We start from the raw sequence: 15,383 nt of genomic DNA on the forward strand, positions 1-15,383 counted from the left end.
TGATTTATTTCTGGGCAATTTTTATCCGAATTGCTGTCGCGAATGGATTTTTAGTAGCGTTAGTTATTCAATTACTTGAGAAAAATAGTCCGAAAGAAATGAAAATACATTTTGTTATTATTTTCTTGCTTCGCGGAAGGTCATGCAAATTTTTTGCTCAAAATGGCGGACGGAAAATTCGACATCCCATCGAATTTGTTAAAATTGGCCTCTTTCCTCTATCCTGATTTGAATTCTAGTTCCCAATTGGTGTTCTTGGATAGTCACTCTATCTAAAACAATAGAGTTTGTAATGAATTAATGCACAGAATTTAAATTCAGTGACCGTTAAGACGTGTGTTTGACAGAGGCTCCCCGCGCCCCCATATGAGATAAAAATTCTTTCTTTTCAAAAAATTCATCTACTAATCTGTATGAAACTAATCGCAAAACATAAACATTCTATTTCAAGTATTTCTGGTACATTGGCTGAATGGGTTAATTTGCTATTTTCGCCTTTTTATAACGGTTGAATAGAATTTACTTGTCAAAATTGTGAAAATGCTCTTCTACAAGGGTGTAGTAAAGGAATAAATTTCCTATGAAAATATATCATCTAGATATTTTTTAATTTTATGAAAGTCCATAATTAAGCGAATCAAAATGTGATAATTTTACCCCAGGCGTGCTACTATTTGCCCCAGTATTTTTGAGAATGGTCACAAACGATTTAGAAAACGGCCCGTTAAATTTATTTCCTTACAAAATAGAGGAAAATGACTTTCAGAAAGTTGTAGAGCGGTAAATTCCGTATAAAACTGCGCTAATTAGAAATTTCTGGGACGCTGGCAAAAAAAATCCAATTTGTGACTTTTTGCCCCAGTCTCCCCTATAGTTTAATTCTTCTCAACACTGTCATGGCTTAAATTCTTACTTAAAAAAAACAGAAAAAATGGAATATTCAAAAACTGGCGTTTTCTGAAAATTACCTTCATTTTTTTATTTGAATTTGAATTTTATTTTTTTGTTACTTCTTGTTAAGTAGAATTAAGTGGAACCCTATAAGGGAAGAACACCAGTGATCGGCAGTGTTCCTCGGATCGTCAGGTTGGTCAGGTTATTACCATATTGTTGCACCAATTCAAATGAACTTTTAAAAATTATTAATTACTTTTTACAATTTTAATCTCACAAGAATGTAGTACATTAGTTCAGATTTAATTTATAAAACAATTTTCCGTGAAACATCTGATTAAATTCGTGACGATCTGAGTCAAATGGATCACTAATTTACTGATTTATCATTTATCATTCACAAAAATACCAAATAATATTTTGAGGCTTATATTTTGAACTAAATATCAAGCATGTCTTCTTAACTTAGTTTATCGTCTTTGTTTTCTCTATTATTCTTTTGTAATATATTTTAAAATGAATAATAATGTAGACGTTAGGGGTAATATTTCGGACACCTTGATTCTCATAGTCCGGAATTCATCCAAAGTCTTGTTCACATCATCTCGTTCATCTAAGCAACATTTTTTGTGTTGTAATCATTAGAGTATGCAAAAACTAAAAATTCACGGAAATTTAAGAAACAAATGAAGTGTCTGAAATTGCAAGCTGACCGGTATTTAGTACCGTTCCCCTAATAATTCAATTCAGTTTTTCACTGATTTTCAGATGACTTATAAACAAGTTAGGGTAAGTGTGCCAAATTCCGGTCAGCTTGCAATTTCGGCCACCTTTTTTGTTCCTCGAATTTCCATGAACTTTTAGATTTTACGTACTCTAGAGATTATATAATGCAAAAGAATAACAAAAAATGTAGATTCGACAAACGAGATGACGTGAAAAAGATATTGGAAGAATTCCCGAAGGGCATGGATGAGAATGAAGGTGGCCGAAAAAGGGCACCAAAGCTATGTCTATATTTTTATTCATTTTAAAATGTATTAAGAATGATTTTAGATTAAATAAAGACGGTCAACTCTTTACAAGGCTCCAAGCAACACTCTTTCAGAAGAAAGAATAAAAAAAATCTAAAATATTACATTTCATACTTAAGACTTTGACGCTTGCATGCAACTATGCCGAAATTTGGCACACTTACCCTATAAATAATTTCGAATTCTCTACTGTCCAAGGAGTAGCGAGAAACACTTCGTACAAGTCTGAGTTCAATCTGGGAAGAATGAATCTAATAACAACTATAAGAGGTGAAATTGTCTAAGAATCTCACCAAATAGGCGAAGAAAGAGGGCCGTCTCCAAGAGAATCCCTCTCTCGATCATAAGTTCTTGATTTGGTTGAAGATTCTTCCTCATCATGCTTTTTTTGTCGGATCTTATTGAAGAGGGAGTGTGCGACATGTTCAATTATCCAAATTACCGTCTTTTTGTTCCACCAACTGTCGCGTCTCGCGATGGATTTTAAACTACCCAGTTTATAAAAAAAAGAACACTTGAGTCTCCAGTCCTTTCTTGGACAATTGCATTAAAAGTTCAATTTGTCTGGGCCACAATCTCAAAGGTGTTTGTTCAAGTTGTCGCTCAGAGTTGACGGTATTCTGCTGAGACACAAATTTCTTACAAGAGAATTACAAGAGTGTCTCTTGGACCAGGAGATTTGATTGATTAATGATAAAATAGTTAAGCCGATTGCATGCGTCTCAAGTGTTCAGTTTTTTTGGGTCGCAAGTTATTTTTATTGAGGAAGCTCTCTACTCCAGAAACGGATCAAATGTTGACGACGTGATACTCAACTTTGTGCACCATTCTTGGAAAAACAATAGAAATTTTGCAATGAATGCATCGAAGGCTTGTTTGGCTAATTTAATATTGATGACGCATTTTTGGGTTGAGCAAGTGTCCTGGAGATGAGCGTGACACGTGCTGTTACTCACGAATTAGTTCTTTTTCTTTCTGGTGAAGTATTAATGATTCATTTGATCTCATAAATCACGCTCTAAATACACTTAATCCCCGAGAATCAGAGGGTATAATTTTATAATCAACATCAATGATCCTCTTATAAGTTTGCTGTGGATCGAAGAGACGTCAATCTTCAATTTCTTCCATTTCTTCTATGAACTTTAGTGATTACCAAGGGGTCCATGACATTCAAAAAATTGAATTAGGAACTTTAGAAAACACTGTCAGAACACTAAAGCGAAAGTAGAATGAAATCAAGAAAAAGTGCTGTACTACTCGAGAAATTTTGTTCACAGCCATGTATAATTCAACTAGATTTTCTTCGAAAAATACAATAATAATACTGACAGAAAGAATATTTTTGACCAAAGCCAAAAAAAATATTCGGTACTATAAATATTTCTTCTGGAAAAATTTATTCGATCAGAGAATATTTCTTGCCGGCAATTTCTACAGTTTATTCCGTTTAACCAAATTTTTCGACTAATCATCTGAGAATTAAAAATAAGAACAGTTACCAATGCCCTCATACGGTAAAAATAATTGATAGTAACACTAAATTCTTGGCAATTTAGTATAAAAATATTTAAAATAAGTATGACTTTCTTCAGTGAAAATAAATAAATAAAATCTTGAAAATACTATTCTGTAAATGATTTGATGTTGATTAAAATCAAAACTATTATTAGACTGATAAATATTATACGGTGCCGACCAACATCCTGAAAAGTCAAGATTGCGAAAGCCAAAATTCTGGAAAACAAAGATCTCGAAAGCCTAAATCCCGGATATCCGAATTCCCGAAATCCAAAATCTTGAAAGCCAAAATCCGAAAAAGCCAAAATCCCAGAAGCCAAAATTTCAAAAAACTAAAATCCTGAAAGCCAAATTCCCCAAAGCAAAAATCTCGAAAGACAAAATCCCGAAATGCAAAATCCTGAAGAGTTAAAATCCTAGAAACCAAAATCCAAAAAATAAACCAAAATCCCGAAAGCCAGAAATTAAAAAAACATAATTGAGAAAGCTAAAATCTCGAAAGCCAAAATCAGAAAAAGTCAAAATCCTGAAAACTCAAAATCAGAAAAAGGCAAAACTCCGAAAATCCAAAATTACAAAATACCGGAAGCCAAAATATCGAAAGCAAAAATCCCGAATTACAAAATCTTAAAAGCCAGAATCTCAAAAAACTAAAAATCCGAAAACCAAATTCCCGAAAGCTAAAATCCTGATAGCCAAAATTCCGACAGCCAAAATCTTGAAAATCAAAATTGCGAAAGCTAAAGTCCCTAAAAGGCAAAATCTCGAATGGTGAGAATACTAAAAAGAATAAAATTGTACAGAGCATAATGTGTAAAATAATTTCTCAAAACACAAGAAATCTTCCTTTACCTCCAATAACCGTGGGTGCAATAGTGGGAGTAGCTATGTCACTTTTAAGACTTCGGGATTTTGATTTTTTGGGATTTTGACTTTCGAGATTTTAGCCCATTCGAAATTTTCACCGGGACCCAAATGAAATATGTTACAGACGGACAAATCGAAAATTAATGGTAATGTGATCATTATTATCTCAACCATTTCTCAGTAAATCCTGAGGTTTGTAATTCAATCAACGAAAACGATGGACTAGAATATCTTGTAAGAAGAATTAATACTATATAATCTACTTTTTTCAACTTGTGACACGGCTAGAGTCCAAACGGTAAGAGATATCAACTTCCAGTCCTAAGTGAATCCTCCATAGTGTAAGTGTGTCTAATTCCGGCCAGCTTGTAATTTCGGCCACTTTTTTTGTTCCTCGAATTTCCTTGAACTTTTAGATTTTACGTACTCTAAAGATTATACAATGCAAAAGAATAACAAAAAATGTAGCTACGACAAACGAGATGACGTGAAAAAGATATTGGAAGAATTCCCGAAGGGCAAGGAACTATGAGAATGAAGGTGTCCGAAATAGGGCACCAAAGCTATGTCTATATTTTTATTCATTTTAAAATGTATTAAGAATGATTTTAGAGTAAATAAAAATGGTAAACTCTTTACAAGGTTCCAAGCAACACTCTTTTAGAAGAAAGAATAGAAAAATCAATTTGTATTTAAAATATTACATTTCAAACTTGAGACTTTGACACTTGCATGCAACTATGCCGAAATTTGGCACACTTACCCTAAGTCAACATTATCTGGGGCAGTATTTTTTTCCCCCAAAAAATTTTTTCGGTTCATTTCGAAAACGGATCCTAGAATTTTTTCATTTTCGGATATGTTTTAGAGGTAATCAAGGAGAATATTTCGTCTTTGGACACCTATGTTCGAAAAACATTTCGATATCGAATATTCGAAAGCTAAAGTATAACTACTTTAGGGGACCTATTTTACAACAGATTTGCTAAAATTTGGATGTTTTTTTTTTTTGAAAGATTTTGAGATTTCTAACCCGGATGCATCGGACTTAATCGGTAATGAATCGGTAAAGTACCCGTAATTGATGTATCTTTCTCAAGAACGTTTCAACATTTTAGTGGGATTTTGACGATTTTGACTCATTTTTTTAAAGCCTTGTTTTTGTATATCTATATTTTATTATTTTTCTATGGAAATGTTTTTAAATATGCCTATTAATTTCGTATAGAACACTTTGAATTTTTTCCCTAGTTTTGCAAAACAAATTTCTTTACATTCACAGAAAGAACATTTGACTTTAAAATAATTCCGTATTTTGCATTTATCCATTCAGTAGAATTTTTATTAAAATGTTTGTTTATTCTTTTTGATTGAGAGTGTTGAAAGCGATCTTGAGGAAATTCCTAGTTTTGGGTGCTCTCAAATAAAGTGAAAAAGGCCAAAGAAAACATCGTGATATTGGCAATAAAAGTATTTAATAAAAAGTATGTTGTAGCCCAATTGAGTGTAAAGCAATAACTATGATATATTGCACATTGAAAAAAGCAGCAATAAAAATCAAATTCAATTATCTTCAGTGGCTGAGAATTTAGGAGCTCTTTCACATTTTCCGGGAAAGAGAGGTATTTTTTGGTGAGATATTTGATCTTCCAAATGCAACGTCTAGCAATCAATTATGGGGCACCTTTGGGAAACAATGTGTGCCCCAAAACATTTGCAATCCATCATATGGAGCTCCAAAAACTCAATGTTGTGTGAAAAAAGGGAAAATTATTCATAGCGTCTTTTGGGAAGATGTGAGACAAATAGGAGTTGAAGCATAACATTCTTGCAATTAATACAGAAACGAAAAATGTTCAATTGAAAAATTCTTCATGTGCCATTCATGTGAAACCACAATTGTAAGATTTCTGGTAGGATTCCCAGAGAGACTGAGGAATAGCCAAAAAATCTTACTCAATATAAGCAATACGCATTTCTCGAATGCGTGACACATTTTCAATAGACGCACATTTGCATACACCACACTCATGGAATACAATCGAAGTTTGAGAGGAAGACTCTGGGGACTCTGTAAGTTAATTAATTCACAAAATTGGCGTTCACGACCAAACAGAAGAATTCACTGTAGCAAAATTGTTCTGTACAAAAGTTATGACTGATGAGCTCAGATCGAGACCATAAAAAATTAAAAAGCACTTTGAGATTAACCATCAAAAGTTTAACAATGAATTACAATTTTGTGGCTTTTCTGCAAGTCTTTTTCACTTGCCAATTTGTTATGGCTATTGTTGATAATTTTGTAAACAATTTTATGTCAATTCCTTGCAACATTTTCTTTTTGATTTTCAGAAAACCATTAAAAATTTATGCGGAGAAATGTTTTGTCAATTTGCAAAAGGAACGACAAATATTCATTTAAATCAACAAAATATTTTGTCAAAATTTGTACAGTAAAGTCCCGCTATAGGCCATCGCTCTATAGTCCACAATTTATCGACCGTTGATTTCAAATCACTGAGGTTATGTTTTTTAGTACGCGACATGCAATGTTGTGATAATTATTTTAATATTTTTGGCAAATTTTATTGAGTAGTTGTGATAATTGTGATCCATAATGAAGAGCGCGAGGACAAGTACCACAATCGCAAAGAAAGTGGAAGCCGTCGAGCAATTTCAATACCAAAAGTCGTTGATAATTTTAAAAAAATGACATGGACTATAATGCGACCCAAGTGTCAAATCTGGAACCAAATATGGACTATAGCGAGACTCTACTGTAATTCATTGACAGGCTATTTGATCACTAAGGAAGACGAGTTGAAGCGTCGAAAGCTTTGGCAAAGAATTTTGTGTTTTCCTTTCCTTTCATCTCCTTCCTTGACCTTCTTAGTAAGGGTATAGGGTAAAGTGATATAATTTGGAATTAGTGTTACAAGTTGGACAATTCGCCGGTGCAAGTTGGACATGGCTTTTTTCCTAATAAATACAGTACAAAATTTGTTTTTAAGCACAGGGAACCAAATTATAAAACTAAAGCATTAAAAATATATAAATAAAAATGAAGTATTAAATTTATCAAGACAAAAAGGCCTGTCCAAATTGTACCATTGTCCAACTTGTACCACTTTACCCTATTCTCCAATAAATAATTTCTATAAAATCTGCAAATTTTTTATTCTACTAACAAAATTGTCATAAATATTAATTTCACCGCATTGTTCAACAATTTTAATTTCCAATGATCAACTTTACGTTATCAACATCTACTTGAATATTTAATACGAAATATTTTGGTCTTATCGAGTACTCAGACTATCTGAAGCTTTGAAAGCTTTGAATAGCCTAGATAACCAATTAGAGAAAGCAATTAGAACTTGAGTTTGTAAAATGTTTTTATTTTGGGTAAGTGTGCCAAATTTCGGCATAGTTGCATGCAAGCGTCAAAGTCTCAAGTTTGAAATGTAATATTTTAAATACAAATTGATTTTTTTATTCTGTCTTCTACAAGAGTGTTGCTTGGAATCTTGTAAAGAGTTTACCATTTTTATTTACTCTAAAATCATTCTTAATATATTTTAAAATGAATAAAAATGTAGACATAGCTTTGGTGCCTTATTTCGGCCACCTTCATTCTCATAGTTCCTTGCCCTTCGGGAATTCTTCCAATATCTTTTTCACGTCATCTCGTTTGTCGAAGCTACATTTTTTTTATTCTTTTGCATTGTATAATCTCTATAGTACGTAAAATCAAAAAGTTCATGGAAATTCGAGGAACAAAAAAGGTGGCCGAATTTGCAAGCTGGCCGGAATTTGGCTCACTTACCCTATGTGAATATTATTACTGCCGAATAGATACGGGCGACTTTTCCCACCTGCTGTTTTTAAACTTTTTTTTAATTCTAGCACTTAAGTGCCAGAATTTAGTGCTTAAATGCTAGAATTCGATCGCCCTCATCTACGGTATTTAAGAAGCAATCTAATTTGGATTTTTATAATTATTGAATTGTTAAATGTTCCATAGTAGTTGTAATTTGTTTAATTAATAAGAGAACGCGATTTATATTTACCAGTTTGTAAAAGCTCACGAAAAGCTAATTCTTGAATAATTCTACTTCTCAGAATATAAGCCGAATAAGTTGATTTCTTGCAAAATCCGTATTTTTTAATATTATACCGCAAACTTAATTATTCCCAAAGTTATAAGGGTATCAAACCTTAAAAATGCTATACGCAATATGTAAAATCTGAACTTAAAATTGCTTAAAATTTTTCGCGAGCTTCCACTAGACGTGAGAGACTTCTAAATAGCACGTTTTTGTAAGAAGTTTACTGCTACATAAATTTGCTAAAGACCATGTTCCTTTATCTCGAAGAAAAACTACTTTTTAAACCATTTTAATAAAGTAAATTTTGTAAAAATTCTAAGAATATTAAGCACAGGAGAATATGCACAGTTTTAATTTGCTTAATACTTCTTCGAAAGAAATTTAATGCCCAGTAAGTTTATCAAGGATTCTTTTCCTCTATCTTAACGCGAAATATGCTTTACAAGTCATTTTCCAAAACCGAATTTTCGCTATAAATAAGTCAAAATTTTAAAAAAGACAGAAAAGGTGAACTGGAGACGAAATGAAACGAATAACTTGCCACTCTTAAACCTGAGTGGTCAGAGTCAGAATTTCAGAATTTTGTCTTTTTGGAATTTTGACGATTTTGATCCAATCAGGACTTTTGCCCATTCGGGATTTTGGTCAATGGGAGATTTTGGCTTTCAGGATTTTGGTATTTTCTAGATTTTGGCCTTTGCGAGATTTTATTTTTTGGGATTTTGGCTTTAGAGATTTTGTTTGGACCCTATCGGGTCACTGTAGGTCAAAAAAGTCTCCTACGGCTATCTAACGTTATATTTGCTCTAGAAAGCTAGTTTCAAAAAAAAAATAAAGGGGTCAAAAAAGTTTTTTTTTGACCCCTAATTAAGATTAAAGAAATTTGCTATATTAATATAATATAAAAGGGAATATGAATCAGCCTTTATTGGATAATTCGGGCTATTCAAAGATTTAACACTAAACCTACCGACCGTTTTTGGTCGTTTTTTCCTAGCGCGTTGGGTCAAATAACAGACTGCGATAGAGTAGGATACACACCAAATTTTTCGTGGACAAGAAGAAAAAATTAAAATAGAAACACTTAAAAATATATTACATGCATATTTTTAGAAATTCATAAAGTTTGATAGCGAAATGGTACTATTTGTGTTAATTTTAAAAAATTTTTATACGTGTCAATTTGACCAGGTCTTGGTAGATTTAGTGTTAATACTTAAAAATTTAAATCATAATTTGTTCCTTCTTGATAATATACCAAGGGTTACGGGGGAACCTTTAAGTTGGGCTATCTTTGAAATAATGGCCGTTTTAATCTTTATTAATCTCTTACTTTTAAAATGAATTGAGTCTTATTCTAATTTAGCTTCACAATTGGTTTGTCGAGCTAAATTATAGGGTGAAAGGAACGTCTATTGACACTTTAAGAACTCGTGTCAGCACCTATTGACACCCTACTCTGTACCATTTGGGATATGAAATTTGAACATCTCTGTTTATAGTAAAATGTATATTACAGAAAAAATGTTATATTACTTATATTTTACTAAATACATTAAATAATATTCAACATTTTGACAAAAGTGTCAATAGGGGTTCCCTGTCGAACAGACGTTCCTCCGACCCTATCTTGGTGAAGTCCAGTTCCGTTTGAAAATAGGAGAAAAATCCCTATTTCAAAGGTACCGTAGATGAAGGTGATTGTGTCCCCCGTGGGCGACTTTGACCCCCTACTTTTTTTTAAGGGTCCATCTGGAAGATGATTGCCCCGTTGACACCCTACTGTTCGTAAATTTTTCTTTAATTCTAATGTTTAGGAATGGCCCTCACCGATTAGATATGGTAGATCGGATCGATAAAGACCATCCTCAAGTACTAGAATTAAAGAAAAGCTTACGAACAGGAGGGGGGTCCAAGTTAATTCTAATGTGCCCTATTTCCCCTAGGGTTTTCTCCTATTTTTAAATGGAACTGGACCTCATCATGATGTAATTTAGTTCCAGAAACCAATTGTGAAGATAAATTACATTATGATAAGATACAGTTCATTTTAAAAATAAGAGAAAAAGCTCTATTTTGAAGATGCCCCAATTTAAAGGTGCCTTAATTCAGAGGTGCTTCACCTAACGAACACATTTTTTTTTTAAATTTTGAGATTGCCAATTTTGACCGCTAGTTTAAACTTTACGAAATTGAAACACCAGAGTATCAAGTTCATTTTCCGAATTCAAAAGAAATAAAAGTGCATAAATCATATTGAATGATAAACAAGAGTTTGGTAAAGGAATGTAAACCATATAAAAATGAATAAATAGTTCATTTCAAACTTCAAAGCTTCGGTAAAATATGCAAGCTATAAAATTTAGTGTACTTCTTTCAAATGAAGTATGTTTTCATTTTTCAGTTGAAACCTTGAACTTCAAATACTGGGATTGAAGGACCGTTGACCTTTTAATGTTTCTCTTAATTTAAAAGGGTAAAAGGAAATTTGCAAAATGAATTTAGAACGATAAATTAATTGATTTAAATTATAATTGGAATTAAATCAACACATTTGGCTTGTTCTAAAAATAAACTTTATAGAATTTATGGCACAGATGACAGATTAGAATGTTTAATTAATAAAAAAAAATAATGACGCAATTCAAAGCTAAAGCCTATAAATTGAAAATTAGCCTTGAGCTTTCTCATCATTATTTTTTTTTATGTACCTTATCGTAAGCTGCATGATGGTCAAATTGATAGTCCTCTCCTTAAATTGTGCGACTTTTGCACACTAAAATCTTCCACAACTCTCTCGTTATCACCAATTAATTATTCAGTAAATTGACTCTATTTCACACAATAAATATACACAATTCCATCATCCTTTTGGCTCTTTTTTATCAGTGTGTATGTTTTCAAGAAAAATATTTCACTCACGCACAATGTTTGGATTAATCTTATCACTTTTTATTATTTTTTCTGTTCCTTCTAAATTTGGTTTTTCTGTTGATGTTTGTACGGAAATTCACGCGCGAATTTCTGTTGCGTTCTTCAAACATACACCAAATTCTTTGCTCTCGCAATATTAGTTCTTTTTGGTGTTTTATATTGTTCTGGATAAACTTTCTCACTCCTTGGCACTCAGAGATATCCCGAACAAGGTGGATTTGTGCCCTAAATCACTAATGTGTGAAAAAAAAAGATGACAAACTTTGTTCTGTGACATTCTAATCTAAAAGAATCGCATGTGATTTTGTGGGTGGGCAAATAGAATTGTACGCGGGGAAGAGATTATTTTGTGTGTGAAAAAAAAATAGAAGAGAATGTGGGACGATTTTTCCCTTTCCATCATTTATATGAATTGACTTTATGACGGGCTTTTAATTTGGCACTCCTATCCAATTCTATTAGAATCAGCAAATTATTGATGCGGAAACTGTGAAAAATTAACCTACAATCAGATTCTATGATGTTGTGTAGACTCTTTTCTATTTTGTCACACCATTGGGCATTTTTAGGGATCACCGTGAGATTGACATCAAATTTAGAACAGGGCGAAAGAGATAATTTCTCAAGGAGGTAGACAATTTTTCAAAAATTATTCTTCTAAATGAAAATATTAACGAACATTTTGCATTCAAAATATCTTAAACATGTTGAGAGATTTTTAGTACAGGACTGTACTAAATTAATTAAATCAGTTTAACAACTAATTAATTTAATAACTAAATTCATTCAAATTTGAAATTCTCCGCGAAACATAAAAGACACATTTAGAAATTTTGATAATCAGCTGTACTAAAAAACCAATACTGACTAGAATTTACTAGTTAAGTTGAAACAAAAATTAAAGAGTATAAAAATTAAAATCTGATTGCATTTTAATTCTGAAAGATATCTCAGAAAACGAAGAAAAATTGTTTGAAACATTTTAGAACTGTACTAAAAATAATTCCTGATATTTATGTTTGATGTGTCTCATTACCTAACATAGTATTTTTAATGAATATTTCAAATTCATGGAGTGCATAATTTTAGGATTATTAGGTTGGTATCGGTGTTATCGATGTTGAAAAGTTCAGAGAAATAAAGAATATCTAAAAGCACTGTGCGCGTTTTATTCAATCGGATACAAAAAAATTAGAATTCTCAAGAAAAACCAAGCCTCAGACGTATCAATGCTTTAATTAAAATCATAGAGAAAAATAAACATGATCACCTTGATTTATGGTAAAAATATTTCAGACTTAAAAGGGAACAAGAAAGTCACACAAGGTTCATTTAGTACACATCTGTACTAAATGAATTACAAATTGAAATTTTCTTTTTAAAATTCGATGGGAATAGAATACATTATAAGTCCATATCACAATGCGGTTCGATACCTTGGAATAATAAGAAAATTGCATAGAATTATTTTAGTACATGGTCGTACTAAAACAACTAGGAGAAACTGGGGCACCACCAAACACTGCAATTTTTTAATGGGATATTCGACTTCAGAGGATAAGACTTATAGATATTTTTAGGCATTATAGGGATGCTTGTCAACTGAAGAACTGGTCGAGATAGTACAAATAATTTAGAAATAAAAATTAGTGTTTGATGCTACCCCGTGTTTGGTGGTGCCCCAGTTTCCCCTACTGACTGAAATTTTTGTCCTACATAAGAGACAAAAAAAATATGAAAAACTCATTTCTTAGTTCTTTCACATTTGAAGCTTTTCAGTAAACAATAAAATTGCAAAAATAGTATCTTAAACTAAAAGTTATTGTACTAAAACTTAGGCATATTGTAACATATGCAAACTTAAAAGCACAATCTTAAATGGTCTGGGTTTAAAGAATAATCACATGAACTAATCACATGAATATTAATGAATTTCTATTTTTTTTTTAATATTCTGATCTATTTTTAGTACATGATAGTATTAAATTAAGTCCTGGATAAAATATTCGATTCGAACAATTATTTCGCTTATAAAATTTTCTTATAATACCTGCATTTTAGACTTTAGTGGCTCCACGCAAAAAGCAATTTTAAAAAAATATATTGAAATATTAGTACAAAAAATTTTCAAAATTGAAAAAGTTTATAGAACATTTGTAAAAGTGTAATATAAACTGAAAAAAGGATAAGGATAACAAATTTGATAAGCCCAATTCTTTATAGTATTTAAGATTCTAGTGATAAGGGAGCCTAATGAGACTATGTAATTTATTCTGGTGCAATAAATTTTGAAGAATATGGAGAATGTTTGAAAAGTCAAGGAAAATAATCCTTTAAGATTGTGAAGTTTGATAAATCAACCTTAAGCTTGAAAGTTTCATTACAAAAAACTATAATAAATCATTTGTTTTTTGGATGAAATAGAATGATAGAGCTATTGAAATTAAAATATTTTATAATTCCAAAAGATATTTAGCACACAACTGTACTAAATTGAATACTAACAGAAATTTACTGATTATTATTGATTTTTTACTGGCTAATTTTTATTTTTACTGACAGTTTTTAATAAAAAAAACTGCTCTTTTTTAATTTGTTGCATTTTGATAAAATTTTTACTGTATTTTTCTAATTTTTCGTGACAAATACGAAATTTTACTGACAAATTTTTTTTTACTGCTCGTCGACTTCATTCAGAATCCATAAAAAAAACTATTTAAAATTTTCATGTTTTTTGCACAGTGCTGTTCTAAATAAATTCCTTTTTTTAGTACTCTATTTGAATGAGTCCACAAAAAAAATTTTAAAATACTCTCAGAAGCACTAATTGGCCAATTTAATCAAATTCTAATAAAATCACTTCTTTGGGAGCTTTACAACCCCTTAAAGATCACTCTAGAATCCTCAAGAAATCCAAAGAAATGCCACATTCAAATGCTCTCAAAAATTCTCAGATTCTATTCTAAAGTCCAGAAAAGGCACCGAATCGAATTTATTTGCTCAAAAATTCCTCATCATGCACAAGAAGATAAATCAATGAGAAATTGCGCCAAGTGGAAAGGCTGAAAAATGTTCAAATCCAATAATTTCCAGTACTTCATCATTGTAGTAGCTGGGTGGTTTGTAAATAAACATTAGATTGGACGAGTGATTGTTGAATGTTCAAGATGAAGTTGGGCAGAAGAAAAAAAATAGCTTTATAATGTTGTTCACAAAAATCCATTCCCTTTTCCTTCCACTCTTCCTCCTGCCCAGAAAAAAAGCAACTTCTCGAGTGTCCAATTGAAAAGTCTGACAGAAAGATGATGAGAAACTAAATCCCAGAAATGAGACTCCAAGGATCTCTTTCTGAATTTTTTTTTTCAGGGGATCGGGATTAATAGAGTAGATTGAGATTAAACACACACTTTTGCCCATCACCAAAAAATCACCACATGCTCGAGAGGGTGGTAAATCCCGCCAAAAAAAAACACAAACGTCCCGCGAACACTCAAAATTCACGACCAACTTGGGCGATATTCTTTTGGAGACTGAAGCCACAACATCCAGAATGTATTTAGTCAGCCTCTGTGGAGTGGCCAGGCAGTGGTTGGGCTTCAACACGCGTCGCTGGGAATAAGAGAATGAAGTTTAAAGCACAAAAGAGAGCGAAAGCAAAAGTATATGTGAGATACTGGAAATTGGAAATCTACTTTTCACCATTGAAAAGAACTTTTAGCTTTTCTACAAGACGGAAAATGAATTTTCACTATGTAAAAATTATTTAAAAAAAATGAAAAATCAAGAAGGCCTTCAAGCTTCACACCCCTCGCACATAGGGGAGACTGGGGCAAAATTAGTCAAAACGAAAATTTCAATATTCACTATTTTCTAAAATAAAAGAGACTGAGGCTTGAAATTTTTATTGTAGATAGCCTTCAAGAATCTTCTTAAACTTACAAAGTTTCAAGGGATTCGAGAAAAGATTATGTAAAATAAAAAATAATGAAATTTTTAGCACTATTTTTGGAATATTTGGCGACTT

General features: G+C 31.9%; 1 protein-coding gene across 2 annotated transcripts in view; it reads right to left on the reverse strand.

The window, feature by feature from the left end:
- Positions 1 to 15,182, reverse strand: part of LOC129800767 (thrombospondin type-1 domain-containing protein 4) — a 67,770-nt gene extending 52,588 nt beyond the window's left edge. The window contains exons 1-2 of one of the 2 annotated variants that reach the window (XM_055845388.1): positions 14,837 to 15,182; positions 11,137 to 11,592 (exon numbers count right to left, since the gene is read on the reverse strand). In XM_055845388.1, the coding sequence (XP_055701363.1) occupies positions 11,137 to 11,153 (17 nt within the window). In that variant the 5' untranslated portion in view covers positions 11,154 to 11,592; positions 14,837 to 15,182. Of the gene's footprint in view, positions 1 to 11,136; positions 11,593 to 14,766 lie in introns of both variants that reach the window. The other variant, XM_055845387.1, reaches the window with a different exon arrangement.
- Between the last annotated feature and the right edge of the window lie 201 nt (positions 15,183 to 15,383).

Source organism: Phlebotomus papatasi, chromosome 2 (genome assembly GCF_024763615.1).
Source record: "Phlebotomus papatasi isolate M1 chromosome 2, Ppap_2.1, whole genome shotgun sequence".
NCBI lineage: Eukaryota > Metazoa > Arthropoda > Insecta > Diptera > Psychodidae > Phlebotomus > Phlebotomus papatasi.